This window comes from Manis javanica, chromosome 11 (genome assembly GCF_040802235.1).
Source record: "Manis javanica isolate MJ-LG chromosome 11, MJ_LKY, whole genome shotgun sequence".
In the NCBI taxonomy this organism is placed as follows: domain Eukaryota; kingdom Metazoa; phylum Chordata; class Mammalia; order Pholidota; family Manidae; genus Manis; species Manis javanica.
The window spans coordinates 109122411-109137788 of NC_133166.1; the positions used below are offsets into that span (position 1 = coordinate 109122411).

A 15378-nucleotide genomic window follows, 5' to 3' on the forward strand; every position below is an offset into this window, starting at 1 on the left:
GTCTGTGTCTTCCCCAGTAAGTTGTATTTCGAAGAATATAACCAATAACTTCCAGTATTAAACGGTGCAGGACTGTCGTCTTGCTACTCAGGCTTCAAGTCAGTTACACTATATCTTAAAGTGTTTAAAACCACATGAAGTGGTGCTGTGAGGTTTATATCTACTACCCTGACTTGAGAAAGGAATAGACCTGAGAAAAAGGATACATGCTTGCAAATGGAAGAGAAAACAAAATATAGTTGCACAACTTAGAGCAACCAGAGAAGATTCAACAATAAAAGAAATAATAGAAGAAAATTTCTGAGAAGAAGGAACTTGTCTTTGTACCACAAAGGTTTATCAAATACTTTTACCAGCTGAGAACACTGCTTTTTCCCAGGATTGTGTCTTGGAGGCGATGAAGAATGAAGGTAGGAGATGAGTATGAAGCAACCAGCAAAGCTCTTTTAATGAGTGAAAAGAGAAAGCCGCTGCTACTCAGGAGGGGCTCCAAGGGAAGATAACCCTGAGGGCTGTGGAGTCTGGGATTTATACTGCTTCCTGAGAGGAAGAAGTCCCACCTTCCCTGGACCAAATACAGAACTGAACTGATGACATCACAACCTACTCTTGATTGGTTGAAAGTACAATGCTTTGTTTGCACAGGGTATAACCAATCAGCGGTGAGGTCTGTCTAATAACTAAGTGCACTTTTTGAGTGGCTGAGTTTGATTGGAGCTTTTTGAACCTTAGAGGGGCCCTGAACTCTATCCACCTGCATCCCTCTATTACCTGCCTCAATACTAGGCAAGATTAAATTAAAGCAGGGAGGGGTGGGTGGGGGCACTATCAGATCTTAGCCTTACTCTGATGAGATCTCTGAATCCCAAGGATAAAGGGTAAATCTAAATCTTAAAAGTATTTTGATAAGAAACAATGGGTTAACAGCAAAGCAAATCAGATTGCCAGACATCTCATTTATAAAGCTAAATAAATACTGAAAAACAAGAGGTGGGGTTGTAACCCTGAAGTACTGTTTTTGATCATTGATATATAAGGGCAAGAAAGGCGCGTCTCCAGCATGCAAGGCCTCAGAGTCCATCTGGGTTCCTACTCTGGGGCAGATCCCTTGCATGGAGTTTATCAAAACCAGACATAAAGAAAGTGCGGGCTTCCTTTCAAAGACCCGTGGTCATGAGAACAACGTAAGACAGATTCCATTTGAGAACATCATCTGCAAAACACCCAACCTGTAGTACAAGTGACTGTCAGGACAGCCAACAGGCAGCGACAGGCATGGTGATTAAATCTGATGTGATATCCTCGATGGGGTTCTGTAACGAAGAAAAAAACTGTAGGCTTATAAACTAAGGAAATCTGAATGAAGTGTGGATTTTATGTTATCAATGTTGGTTCGTCAATTGTGACAAATCTATCATGCTAATGTAAGACAAAAGGGGAACTGGGCAAGGCTTATATGGAAACCCTGTACTGCGTTTGCAGTTTTTCTGCGTGTCTAGAACTATTTTGATAGAAATTGACACATTTAGACTAAAAATCAATAAGGAGATAGAAGACTGGAACTAACAGAGCAGTCTACTTGACCCCATTGACACTTATAGAACGTTCCCCCATCAACAGCAGAATGCATATAATTTTCAAGTGCACCTGGAACTTTTACCAAGGTAGACCAGATCTCAGTCATAAAAAAAGAACTAACAAGTTAAAATAATAAAAAAAAATTACATGAAGTATGTATTCAGACCAAAATAGGTTTAAATTAGAGATCAATAAAAAAGATTTCTGGACTATCCACAGATTCCTGGAAATGAAACAACAGTACACTTCTAAATAACCCTGAGTGTCAAGGAGGCAATGACAAGAAATGAGAAAATATTTTTAATTAATTGATAATGGAAACAGAGCATCTCAAAGTTTGTAGGAAATAGTAAAAGCAGTAGAGAGAAATTTATAACCTTTAATGTTTATATTAGAAAGAAAAAAGACTTGTCAATGATCTAAGTTCCCACCTTAAGAAACTGGTAAAGGAAGAGCAAATTCAATCCAGAGCAAGTAGTATGAAGGAAATAATAAAATCAAAAGCAAAATCAGATTGAGAAGGGAAAAACAATACAGAAAATCAGTGAACTAAAAGCTGTTTTTTTGAAAAGATCAATAAAATTAGTAAATCTCTAGTCAGACTAAGAAAAAGTAAAAGAGACAAATTATAATTAACTGGAATGAAAGCAGGGACATAACTGCATTCCTTACAGATATTAAAAGAATAGAGAATACTACAAATAACTCATTAAACAACTTCAACAGCTTAGGTGAAATGGATGACTTCCTTAGAGGAGTAATACTGCCAAAACTCACCTCAAAAAGAAGCAGCATAAACAGTCCAGAATCTATTGAAGAAATTTAATTCCTATTTAAAAGCTTCTTATGAAAAAATATGGCAGCATGAGTACGGTGGCAGAAATCTCCCAAAACCATATATATTTTGAAAATACAGCAAATACAACTATTCCTAAAAGAGTGATCAGAAGATACAGTACAACAGCCAGGCTACACCTACATCTGCGAGAACTTGGCATCCCACGGAAAAGGGTAAGATACAAAGCTGTGACCCAGCAGGACCCAAGCACTACCCCACCCCAGCTCATCAGCGGGAGAAAAAGAATCAGAGTAGGGAGGGAGTGGAAACATAGGACTGCTAAACAACCAGCCCTAGTTATCTGCCCCAGGAGCACAGACACACATTGCATGGTGCTCTGGATATTAAGAGGAGCAGAAGAGCAAAATCCGAGACTAAGACTGAGAACAGGTTCCCACACCCAGCTACCCTGGGACAAAAGAAAAGCAGGCGCTTTAAAAGTCTTGAAGGGACAAGGATTTAACAGGTGGAAAAATTGTCCTGGCACACTCAGCCCAGCAGGCTGGGAACTTTAAGGAATTTCAGGTGCCTTAACCCCTTGCATGGCAATGCAGCTCCAAGGACCCTCACGGCGATAAGCAGCCTGCCGTTCCTTCCCCCTCAATGGCACTGCAAGCAAACTTGCTGACCTGCCATTGCTGCAGAACAGCCAGGGAGCAGTCCCCCCTACAGCAACTACACAGCTTAACACAGAGGCTTCTCCCTGCACACAGCTAACCAGCCCAGACCCAGAGGCAGCTCCCTGCATGTGGTTGACTGGCACAGACAGTGGAGACAAGTGCAGAGTCCAGAAGGCACGGCGGGCTCTGTTCTTGCAGCAGAACACATGCAGTTCGCCTGCAACCCCCACTAGTGCCCTAGGCCAATCCCCACTCACAGCAGTTTAGGGGATTAACCAGAGGCTGCTCCCTGTGTGTGGGTAACCAGCACAGAGAGCTGAGACAGGCAAGGCGACCAGCAAGCAGGAAGGGACTTCGTTTTCCCAGCCGACACACATGCCACTCTCCAGTGACCACTCCCATCACCATGAAAAGGCAGAAGAACCTTGTTCAGTACAAAATCCAGAGAGAGGGCTTGGTGAGACTGAAATCACCGATCCTCCTGAAAAAGAATTCAAAATAAAAGTCATAAGCATGATGAGGGACCTACAGAGAAATATTCAAGAGCTAAGAGATGAATTCAGGAGAGAGATAACAGAAATGAAACAAACAATGGAAGGACTTAAGAGCAGACTGGATGAGGTGGAAGAGACTGTTAATGGAATAGAAATCAGAGAACAGGAATACAGAGAAGCTGAGGCAGAGAGAGATGAAAGGATCTCCAGGAATGAAAGAATATTAAGAGAACTGTGTGACCAATCCAAATGGAACAATATTCACATTATAGGGGTACCAGAAGAAGAGAGAGAAAAAGGAACAGAAAATGTCTTTGAAGAAATAATTACTGAAAACTTCCCCAAACTGGGGGAGGAAATGGTCTCTCAGACCTTGGAAATCCACAGATCTCCCAACACAAGGGACCCAAGGAGGACAACACCAAGGCATATAATAATTAAAATGGTGAAGATCAAAGACAGGACAGAGTGTTAAAAACAACTAGAGAGAGAAAAAAGATCACTTACAAATGAAAACCCATCAGGCTATCATCAGACGTCACAGCAGAAACCTTACAGGCCAAAAGGTAATGGCATGAAATATTCAATGCAATGAAACAGAAGGGCCTCAAATGAAGAATACTGTATCCAGCAAGATTATCATTTAAAGTTGAAGGAGAGATTAAACAATTCCCAGATAAGCAAGAATTGGAATTTACCTCCCACAAAACCATCTCTACAGTGTATTTTAAAGGGACTGCTCTAGATGGAAGTATGCCTAAGGCTAAATAGATGTCACCAGAGAAAATAAAACCACAGCAAAGAAAGTAGACCAACCAAATACTAACTAAATGCAAAATAAAATCAGCCATCCACAAAATCAGTCAAAGGAAACACAAAGAGTACAGAATAAAACACCCAACCTATGAAGAGTGGAGGAGGAAGAAAAAGAAGGGAGAGAAATAAAGGATCATCAGACTGTGTTTATAATAGCTTAATAAGTGAGTTAAGTTAGACAGTTAGGTAGTAAAGAAGCTGCCCTTGAATCTTTGGTAACAACAGATCCAAAGCCTGCAATGGCAGTAAGTACGTATCTATTGATAATCACCCTAAATGTAAATGGACTGAATGCACCAATCAAAAGACACAGAGTAATAGAGTGGATAAAAAAGCAAGAACCATCTATATGCTGTCTAAATTGATAAAAAAAGCAAGACCCATCTATATGCTGCCTACAAGAGACACCTCAAACCCAAAGACATACACAGACTAAAAGTGAAGGGATGGAAAAAGATATTTCATGCAAACAATAGGTAGAAAAAAACAGGTGTTGCAGTCCTTGTATCAGATAAAATAGACCTCAAAACAAAAAAATAATGAGAGACAAAGAAGGACATTACATAGTGATAAATGGGTTAGTACAACAAGAGGATATAACCATTATAAATATCTATGCACCCAACACAGGAGAACTTACATATGTGAAACAAATACTAACAGAACTAAAGGAGGAAATAGAATGCAATGCATTCATTTTAGGAAACTTCAATACACCACTCACTCCAAAGGACAGATCCACCAGACAGCAAATAAGTAAGGACACAGAGGCACTGAACAACACATTAGAACAGATGGACCTAACAGACATCTATACGCAAAAGCATCAGGATACACATTCTTCTCAAGTGCACATGGAACATTTTCCAGAATACACCACATACTAGGCCACAAAAAGAGCCTCAGTAAATTCAAAAAGATTGAAATTCTACCAACCAGCTTCTCAGATCACAAAGTTAGAAAACTAGAAATAAATTGTACAAAGAAAACAAAAAGGCTCATTAACACATGGGGGCTTAACAGCATGCTCGTAAATAATCAATGAAACGATGACCAAATTAAAACAAAGATAAGCAATATATGGAGACAAATGACAACAACAGCACAATGCCCCAACTTCTGTGGGACGCAGCGAAGGCAGTTCTAAGAGGAAAGTATATAGCAATCCAGGCCTATTTAAAGAAGGAAGAACAATCCCAAATGAATAGTCTAAAGTCACAATTTTAAAACTGAAAAAAGAGGAACAAATGAGGCCCAAAGTCAGCAGAAGGAGGAACAAAATGAATATCAGAGAACAAATAAATAAAATTGACAAGAATAAAACAATAGAAAAAATTAATGAAACCAAGAGCTGGTTCTTTAGAAAATAAACAAAATAGATTGCCCCTAGCCAGACTTACTAAGAAAAAAAGTGAATCTGCACACATAAACAGAATCAGAAATGAGAAAGGAAAAATCGTGACGGACACCACAGAAATACAAAGAATTTTAGAGAATAGTATGAAAATCTATATGCTGACAAACTGGATAAACCCATAAGAAAGAAATGGACAGCTTTCTAGAAAAATACAACCTTCCAAGACTGACCAAGGAAGAAACAAAATCTAAACAGACCAATTACCAGCAAAGAAATTGAATCAGTAATCAAAAAGCTACCTAAGAACAAAACCCCCAGACCAGATGGATTCACTGCTGAATTTTATCAGACATTTGGAGAAGACATAAAGTTTTCCAAAAAATAGAAGAGGAGGGAGTATTTCCAAACTCATTCTATGATGCCAGCATCAGTCTAATGCCAAAACCAGGCAAAGACACCACAAATAAGAAAACTACAGAGCAATATCCGTGATGAACATAGATGCAAAAATACTCAACAAAATATTAGCAAACCAAGTTCAAAAATACATCCAGAGGATCCTTTACATGACCAAGTGGAATTCATCCCAGGGATGCAGGGATGGTACAACATTCGAAAATCCATCAACATCATCCACCACATCAACAAAAAGAAGGACAGAAACCACATGATCATCTCCATAGATGCTGAAAAAGCATTCGACAAAATTTGACATTCATTCATAGTAAAAACTCTCAACAAAAAATGGGTATAGAGGGCAAGTACCTCAGCATAATAAAGGCCATATATGATAAACCCACAGCCAACATCATACTGAACAGCAAGAGGCTGAAAGCTTTTCCTCTGAGATTGGGAACAAGACAGGGATGCCCACTCTCCCCACTGTTATTCAACATAGTGCTGGAGGTCTTATCCACGGCAATCAGACAACACAAAGAAATAAAAGGCATCCAGATTGGTAAGGAAGAAGTCAGACCGTCACTATCTGCGGATGACATGACATTGTACATAAGAACCCCTAAAGAATCCCCTCCGAAACTGCTAGAACTAGTATCTGAATTCAGCAAAGTTGCAGGATACAAAATTAATACACAGAAATCTGTGGCTTTCCTATACACTAACGATGACCTAATAGAAAGAGAAATCAGGAAAACAGTTCCATTCACAATAACATCAAAAAGAATAAAATACCAAGGAATAAACCTAACCAAGGAAGCGAAAGACCATTACCCTGAAAACTACAAGACACTCTTCAGAGAAATTAAAGAGAACCCTAATAAATGGAAATTTATCCCATGCTCTTGGGTAGGAAGAATTAATATTGTCAAAACGGCCATCCTGCCTAAAGCAATCTACAGATTCAGTGCAATCCCTATCAAAATACAGTATTCTTCAACGAACTGGAACAAATAGTTCTAAAATTCATATGGAACCACAAAAAAATCCCGAATAGCCAAAGCAATCCTGAGAAGGAAGAATAATGCAGGGGGATCTCGCCTCCCAACTTCAAGCTCTACTACAAAGCCACAGTAATCAAGACAATTTGGTACTGGCATAAGAACAGACCTATAGACCAATGGAACAGACTAGAGAGGCCAGATATTAACCCAAGCATATATGATCAGTTAATATGCAATAAAGGAGTCATGTATATACAATGGGGAAATGATAGCCTCTTCAACAGCTGGTGTTGGCAAAACTGGACAGCTATGTGTAAGAGAATGAAACTGGATTACTGTCTTAACTCCATACAGAAAAGTAAACTCAAAATGGATCAAAGACCTGAATGTAAGTCATGAAACCATAAAACTCTTAGAAGAAAGCATAGGCATAACTCTCTTGAATATAAACATGAACAACTTCTTCATGAACATATCTCCCCAGGCAAGGGAAACAAAAGCAAAAATGAATAAGTGGAACTACATCAAACTAAAAAGCTTCTGTACAGAAAAGGACACCATCAGTAGAAAAGGCATCCTACAGTATGGGAGAATATATTCATAAATGACATATCCAATAAGGGGTTGACATCTAAAATATACAAAGAGCTTTCACACCTCAGCAAACAAAAAGGAAATAATCCAATTTAAAAAATGGGCAGAGGATCTAAACACACTTCTCCAAAGAAGAAATTCAAATGGCCAACAGGCACATGAAAAGATGCTCCACATCGCTAATCATCAGAGAAATGCAAATTGATACCGCAACGGCATATCACCTCACACCACTCAGGATGGCAGCATCCAAAATACAAACAACAACAAATGTTGGTGAGGATGTGGAGAAAGGGGAACCCTCCTACACTGCTGGTGGGAATGTAAATTAGTTCAACCATTGTGGAAAGCAGTATGGAGGTTCCTCAAAAAACTCAAAAGAGAAATACCCTTTGACCCAGGAATTCCACACTCCTAGGAATTTACCCTAAGAATGCAGCATCCCAGTTTGAAAAAGACATATGCACCCCTATGTTTATTGCAGCACTACTTACAGTAGCCAAGAAATGGAAACAACCTAAGTGTCCATCAGTAGATGAATGGATAAAGAAGGGTTGGTACATATACACAGTGGAGTATTACTCAGCCATAAGAAGAAAACAAATCCTGCCATTTGCAACAACATGGATGGAACTTAGAGGGTATTATGCTCAGTGAAATAAGCCAGGCGGAGAAAGACACGTACCAAATGATTTCCCTCATCTGTGGAGCGTAAGAACAAAGCATAAACTGAAGCAACAAAACAGCAGCAGACTCACAGAACCCAAGAAAGGACTAACAGTTACCACAGGGAAAGGGACTGGGGAGGTTGGATTGGAAGGACGAGATAAGGGGCATTAATGATTAGCACACATAATGTAGGGGAGGACACAGGGAAGGCAGCATAGCACAGAGAAGCCATGTAGTAACTCTGTATCATCTTACTACACTTATGGACAATGACTATAGTGCGGTATGTGGTGGGGACTTGATAATGGGGATAATCTAGTAACTACAGTATTGCTCATGTAATTTTATATTAATGATACCAAAAAAAGAAAAATAAATAAAAAGCTTCTGACAACACTCTGCCAGCTTAGTTTCATTGGTGAATTCTACCAAACATGTAAGAATCTACTAGAATATAGAAGAGAGAACACTTTCCTACTCATTTCGTGAGGCCAGTATTACTTTGAAACTGGACAAAAATATTACAAGAAAGAAAACTACCTAACAAATCCCGCAAGAGCTTAGATGCAAAGTTCCTGAAGAAAATATGAGCAAATTAAACCGGGCACTATATTGAAAAAGTGAGATATATCATGACCAAGTGTAGTTTATCTTGGGAATGCAAGGCTCATTCATCCCTCAAAAACCAATCAGTGAGAATGGCCAAAATCCAGAACATTGACAATATGAAATACTGGTGAGATTGGGGAGTAACAGGAACTCTTCATTTGTTGCTAGTGGGAATGCAAAATGCTGCAACCATTTTGAAAGACAATTTGACCATTTCATATATAAAACTAAACATCCTCTTTCCATATACTCAGCTATTATGCTACTTTGTATTTACCCAAAGGAGGTAAATACTTAAATTCACACAAACTTGTATAATGCTTACAGTAGCTTTATCCATACTTGCCAAAACTCGGAAGCAACCAAGATGTCCTGTAGTGGAGAGTAGTTAAACTGTGGTATGTTCACACAGTGAAATCCTACTCAGCTAAAATGAATGACCTGTCAAGTCCTAAAGAGACATGGAAGTACCTTAAATGCATATTACTAGGTGAAAGAAGGCAATCTGACTACAAACTATCGTTCCAACTATATGACATTCTGGAAAAGGTAAAAGTGTGGAGTTAGTGAAAAGATCAGTAGTTGCCAGGGGTTCGCCATGGTAGGAGACGAACAGAGAGAGCACAGAGGATTTTCATGGCAGTGAAAATTCTCAGAATGATACCATAATGATAGATACATTTCATCAAATGATAGATACATTTCATCTATGGGTTTGTCCAAACCCATAGAATGTACAACACCAAGAGGGAAGTGTAATGTAAACTGTAGACTTTGGGTGATCATGATGGATCTATCAGTGTGGGTTCACGGACTGTAACAAAAGGCACCTCTCTGGAGGGGATCTGCTCATGGGGGAGGCTGTGACTGCCTGTGTAGGAGCAGAGGGTGCACAGGCAGCCTTTGTGCCTTTCCCTCATTTGCTGAGAACTTAAAACTGCTCTATAAAACTAAGTTTTAATGGAAATCAATCAGTGTGACTCAGATCAACAGTCTGAAGAAGAAGAACCATGTGATGACTTCATTAAATTTCCTTATGGTTAAAACCCAACAGCAAATTAGTACTAGAAAGGACCTTGGAAACTTAGAAAGCCCTCTTAAAGAAAAAAACCCATCACTAACCTGCTTCTCAATGGTCAAAGACTAAAACAGTATCCCCCAAAATCAAGGAACATGGAAAAGATCCTCTCCATTACCCTTCCTCTTCAACCTCATGCTGGAGGTCTGGGAAGGAAGGGGAGGGAGGGAGGGCTTGGGGGAGGAACGGAGGAGAGGGTAGAAGGGAGGGCATCCAGATTGGAAAAGAAGATACGAAAGTGAATTTGTTTACAAATGTCAGGATTGTCTTCATAGAAAATCCTAAAGAATATACAAAAAACTCCCAGAACTAGCAAGTAAATTTAGCAAGATAGCAGGTTATTAAGGTCACTATTAGAAAGTTAGTTGCATTTCTTTATACTAGCAATGAACAGCTGGAATTTGGAGTTTTTATGAAGTACCATTGACTGGAGCACAGAGACAAATACTTAGATGTAAGTCTAATAAGTGTGCAAGGTTTAATGCTGAAAACCATTGAATACTGATGAAATCAAAGATGACCTAAGTAAGTGGAGAAAGTTACTGTGTTCATAGATTAGAAAACTCAATATTGTTGAAATGTCAGTTCTCCCCAACCTGATCTGGAGAATCAATATAATTCTAATCAAAACCCAAGCAGAGTTTTTTAGAAATGAAAAAACTAATTATAAGACTTACATAGAAATTCAAAGTAAATACAATAGCCAAAACAATTTTGAAAGAGACAGACGAAATTGGAGTGCTGACACTGACTTAGAGCTACTTTAATCACTATAGTATAGTATAGACATAACTTTTTGTATGCTTTATGCTCTGGGAAACCAAAACTTAAAAGCATCCATGTAGCTTTCCAAATCTAAGTTCTAAATATTACATAGCGCTTCTTGCAGTTTCAACATGGTTTTTGTTTTGGATTTGGTGAATTCTTATATATATTTGGAAGAATAATATTACAGTATTATTGGTTATATTCCCTGTGCTGTACTCTCATTCCATAACTAATTTATTTTATAATTGGAAGTTTGTACTTCTTTATTCCCTCATCTATTATGCTCAGAAGCCCGCCACCACCACCCTTATGCAACCACTAGACTATTCTCTGTGTTTATGAATCTGTTTTGTTTGTTCATTTGTATTGTAGATTCCACATGTGAGTGAAATGAATTATTTGTCTTTTTTTGTGTGGCTTATTTCACTTAGCGTACTACTCTCTAGGTCCATCCATATTGTCACAAATGTTACGCTTTTCTTTTTTGTGGCTGAATAATATTAATACTCTGTTGTGTATATATGTACAATATCATCTTTATCCATTTATCTGCTGATGGACACCCAGGTTGCTTCCATATCTTAGTTATTGTAAATAATGCTGCAAAAAACATAGGAGTGCACCTATCTTTTCAAATCAGTGATTTTGTTTTCTAGGGTAAATTCCCAAAAGCAGAATTACTGGGTCATGTGTTATTTCTGCCTTTAGTTTTTTGTGAAACTGCCAAACTGTTTTCCGTAGTGCCTGCACTAATTTACATTTCCACCAACAGTGTACAAGCGGTCCCCTTTCTTCACATCCTCATCAACACTTGTTATTTTTTGTTGTTGTTTTTATTAACCTTAGCCATTCCGAGTGGTGTAAGGTGATGTCTCATTATGGTTTTGATTTGCATTTCCCTATGATTAGTGATGTTGACATCTTTTCATGTGTCTTTTGACCATTTATATGTATCCTTTGGAAAAATGTCTATTCAGGTTCTGTGTCCATTTTTTAGTCATATTAGTATTTTTGGTGTTTCAGTTGTATGAATTATTTATGTATTTTGGATATTAGCCCGTTAGCAGATACATCATTTACAGATATCTTTTCCCATTCAGTAGGTGCCTTTTTGTTTAGTTGATTGTTTCCTTTGCTGTGCAGAAGGTTTTTAGTTTGGTGTAGTCCCACTTGTTTTGTTTTTGTTTCTGTTACACAGAGAGCCATCCAGAAAAAAAATTACCCAATGCCAGTGTTAAAGAGCTTACTGCCTATGTTTTTTCTTCTAGGAATTTTATGGTTTCAGGTCTTATATTTACATCTTTAATCCATTTCAAGTTTATTTTTGTGTATGGTGTAAGACTGTGATCCAGTGTCTTTCTTCTGTATGTAGCTGTTCATTATTACAGCACCATTTATTGAAGAGACTGCTTTTTCCCCATTACATATTCTTGCCTCCTTTGCTGTATATTTACTGACCATGTAAGCGCGGGCTTGTTTCTGGGCTCTCGGTTACGTCCCATTGGTCTATCGCAGTACCATTACTATTTTCATTACGGTAGCTTTGTAGTAGTATTTTGAAATCAGGGAGTGTGATGCCTCTAGCTTTGTTCTTCTTTCTCAAGATTGCTTTGGCTATTTGGTATTTTTTGTGGTTCCACCACAAACTTAAGGATTATTTGTTCTAGTTCTATGGAAAATGCCACTGGTTTATGATAGGGATTGCATTGAATATGTAGGTTGCTTTCAGCCAAGAAATTTTGAGTACGACCAATGATTGAGATAGATTGCCTCTTGCATATTGCAGTGGCTCATTGTTACAATAAATACAGCAGTGTGATACTAGTTATATGACTTGTTAAACACCATGGATATTGACTATTATATGTAAGTCAAGGCGGGTCCATAAATTGATGTTTATTAAATGTGTATTGGATGAACAAATAAAATCTTATATGAATGTTTAAGGAATTTTCAGTGTATGGTTTTGTATGATTTTTCACATATATGGGGAAATGTAGATTGTTCTATAAATGTAGTTTAGAGAGTGACTGTCCACTTGGGGAAAAAAAATCATGTCTATAACTGTTTTATATAAAAAATAAATTTCCGGATGAATTAAATTTAAAACACTAGAGGAAAGTGCAAAAACTCACAGAATTAGGAGCTGCTGTAAAGAACTTTAAAGCATGGTTTCTTAGAAACTAATGAACAAAAAAAAAAATTATATTTGGCCACGTAAATGATTAAAACCCTTGCAAATGAAAAAACACTATAATCAAACCAAAAGGCTTTTCCCCTCCCCTTCCCCATCATCCAGTAATCGAGTTTCCAAATGCAGCTTCATGGAGCTCTGAGTTAGAAATCACTTACACGTGTAGAATATTTTCAAGTAATAGTCATGATCCTCACTGTCTAGGTGTTAGCTCTGTGCCAGGTGGTGTTCTCGGCCCTCTGTCTGTATCAGCAGTCCTTGGAGAGAGACTCTAGAGGTTCCCATTTTCCATATTAGAGCAAACAACTGGTGAGCAAACCTGGACTTAGGCTCAAGCAGGCTCAATCCATCGGCTACATGTTTTTGCACTCATGTCCAGTTAACACACTACTCCCTAGTGTATCTTTTTATTTGAACTGCATATCCATGTTTTTCGGCCCTTCCTTCCTGATGTCCTCTCCCCCTACTTTGAGGACCCCTTTTCCATGTGCTCACTCACAACAATTGGGATTTGGGAGTCTCATTTTACTTGTAATTGTTCTTCTGTAAGGAGTGCGTTATAATGAGTATAGATTGAGCTTTAGGTTAAAAAGTAACTTAAGCGTTTTAAGTAGGAAACTATATTGATCACCCAAGAAAAACTGTATAGAACAAATACGGTTCTGCTTATTACCAACATCCTAAATGGCAGGCAGATGGAATGCCCTACATTTTGGGGATCACATCTCCTTTTACGTTCCAAATTTTTGGATTAGAGACCTGCTGTTACTGTAACAGGCACAAGGAGCCATAAGGTTTAGGAGAACGGGAAAAAATCACACATAATTTCTCACTTCTGTAGGCCTTGGATTTCAGGTCATGTTGGCTGATCTCCACTGGCTTAAACCCTGTTTCTATCCCTCCAGAAATGTTAGCATAATCATTATATATTTATATAGTTATTAGGTATATACCTATATGCTGATATGGAACACTTCGAATGATTTGTTTTAAAATTATAGTAAGTAAAATTAACTTGCTTTGTTTCAAGATTTGAAGGCCATATAGAGATCTGCCCACCAGGCATGACTCATTCAGCTTGTTCAGTCAACAAGAGTGTTCTAGAAGCCATCCGAGGAAGACTTGGATCTTTCCATGAACTCCTGCTTGAGCCACCCAAGGTAGGGCAGCTCCATGGCTGGCCAGCTCAGTAATTTAATTTTAAACAGTTGTGAGGAGGTACATGAACCCTGTGGAGTAATAGAACTGGCTGTGACCAGCATGTAGAAAAGATAATGAAAGGCACACTGACAGTTCTGTTCATTGATTTTGAGCTAGTTTTTATTTGGCTTTTATCTATACCTAATGTCTAAATTGATGAATGGGGTAGAATTAAAATTTGGCAAAATATGTCTTCTTGGGAAACATCTTATTGTTCTTTGTTTCTATGAATTCTGGGTACTTATATGTCAATAAAATCAACAGTTTTCTTCCCATAGCATGTTATTTTCACATCCTCTAAGTAAAGTAAATCTTACAGGAACTGATATTTGAAATTGAGATGTCTTATTTGGAGTTGGAGCAGTGTGGAGTCTGATGGACAGATACCTTATTTAAGAAATAGTTGGTTAAATATGACTTGGAGTGTTAGTTTGTCCATAAAGATCATCCACGTGCTAACGTACAAATGATTATTCACTCAGGCAGGCCACTGAAAGCAGAAAGAGCAGACGGTGAAGACCTTCAGAAGAGGGGTGTTCACAGTCCAAAAGTGGTGTTCTTCTGCTACACTCTATACCCCTTGGACGGGTGCAGAGGTTTAGATTAGGGTAAGAGGCTCCTGCTTTGGGGACCTGTAGGTGGAAGACTCAGTTCTGTGAGAGTTGTGCTGCCAGTAGCAGGTTTGTCTGGCCTTTCTCCTCCTGCCCTGTGTCTTTGGACATTGGATCCAGCATCCCAGCCATTGTAGAGCATATCTCTGTGGAATACTGTGTGAGTTACTGGGAATTTAGCGTACTCCTTTCTTCCTTCTAAATTAGATGTTTTTTTGTTTATTTAAACATTTGTGGAGGTGGGAGCACTGAATAATTTATGTCCATTACCCAGAAAGTCTAGTTCAGCTTCCAGATTGTCTCTTTAGATGACTGGTGGCTATGAGTGAGCCAGCAGTGGTGCCGCCTGGGCCATGTCATCTCGCTGCGTTCAGCTGGGGCCAGATGCAGACCAGAGTGTTAGGTGGTCACCCACAAGGAAGGGGCCTCTATTGGTGTTAAACAGTTAACAGCCAGTGATATCCTTCATGCCAGACCTGGGAAGAACAGGAGAGGAAAGAAGGGATCACTTAGGAGAAGAGGAGAGAACATCACCCGTGGAGGCTGGAGGAG

General features: G+C 38.7%; 1 protein-coding gene across 24 annotated transcripts in view; it reads left to right on the plus strand.

The window, feature by feature from the left end:
* PPP6R3 (protein phosphatase 6 regulatory subunit 3) overlaps nt 1–15378 on the plus strand; it is a 137458-nt gene that overhangs the window by 72985 nt on the left and 49095 nt on the right. For all 24 annotated transcript variants that reach the window (XM_037011355.2, XM_037011357.2, XM_037011359.2 and 21 more), the window contains one exon: nt 14046–14175. In XM_037011355.2, the coding sequence (XP_036867250.2) occupies nt 14046–14175 (130 nt within the window). The remainder of the gene's footprint in view (nt 1–14045; nt 14176–15378) is intronic.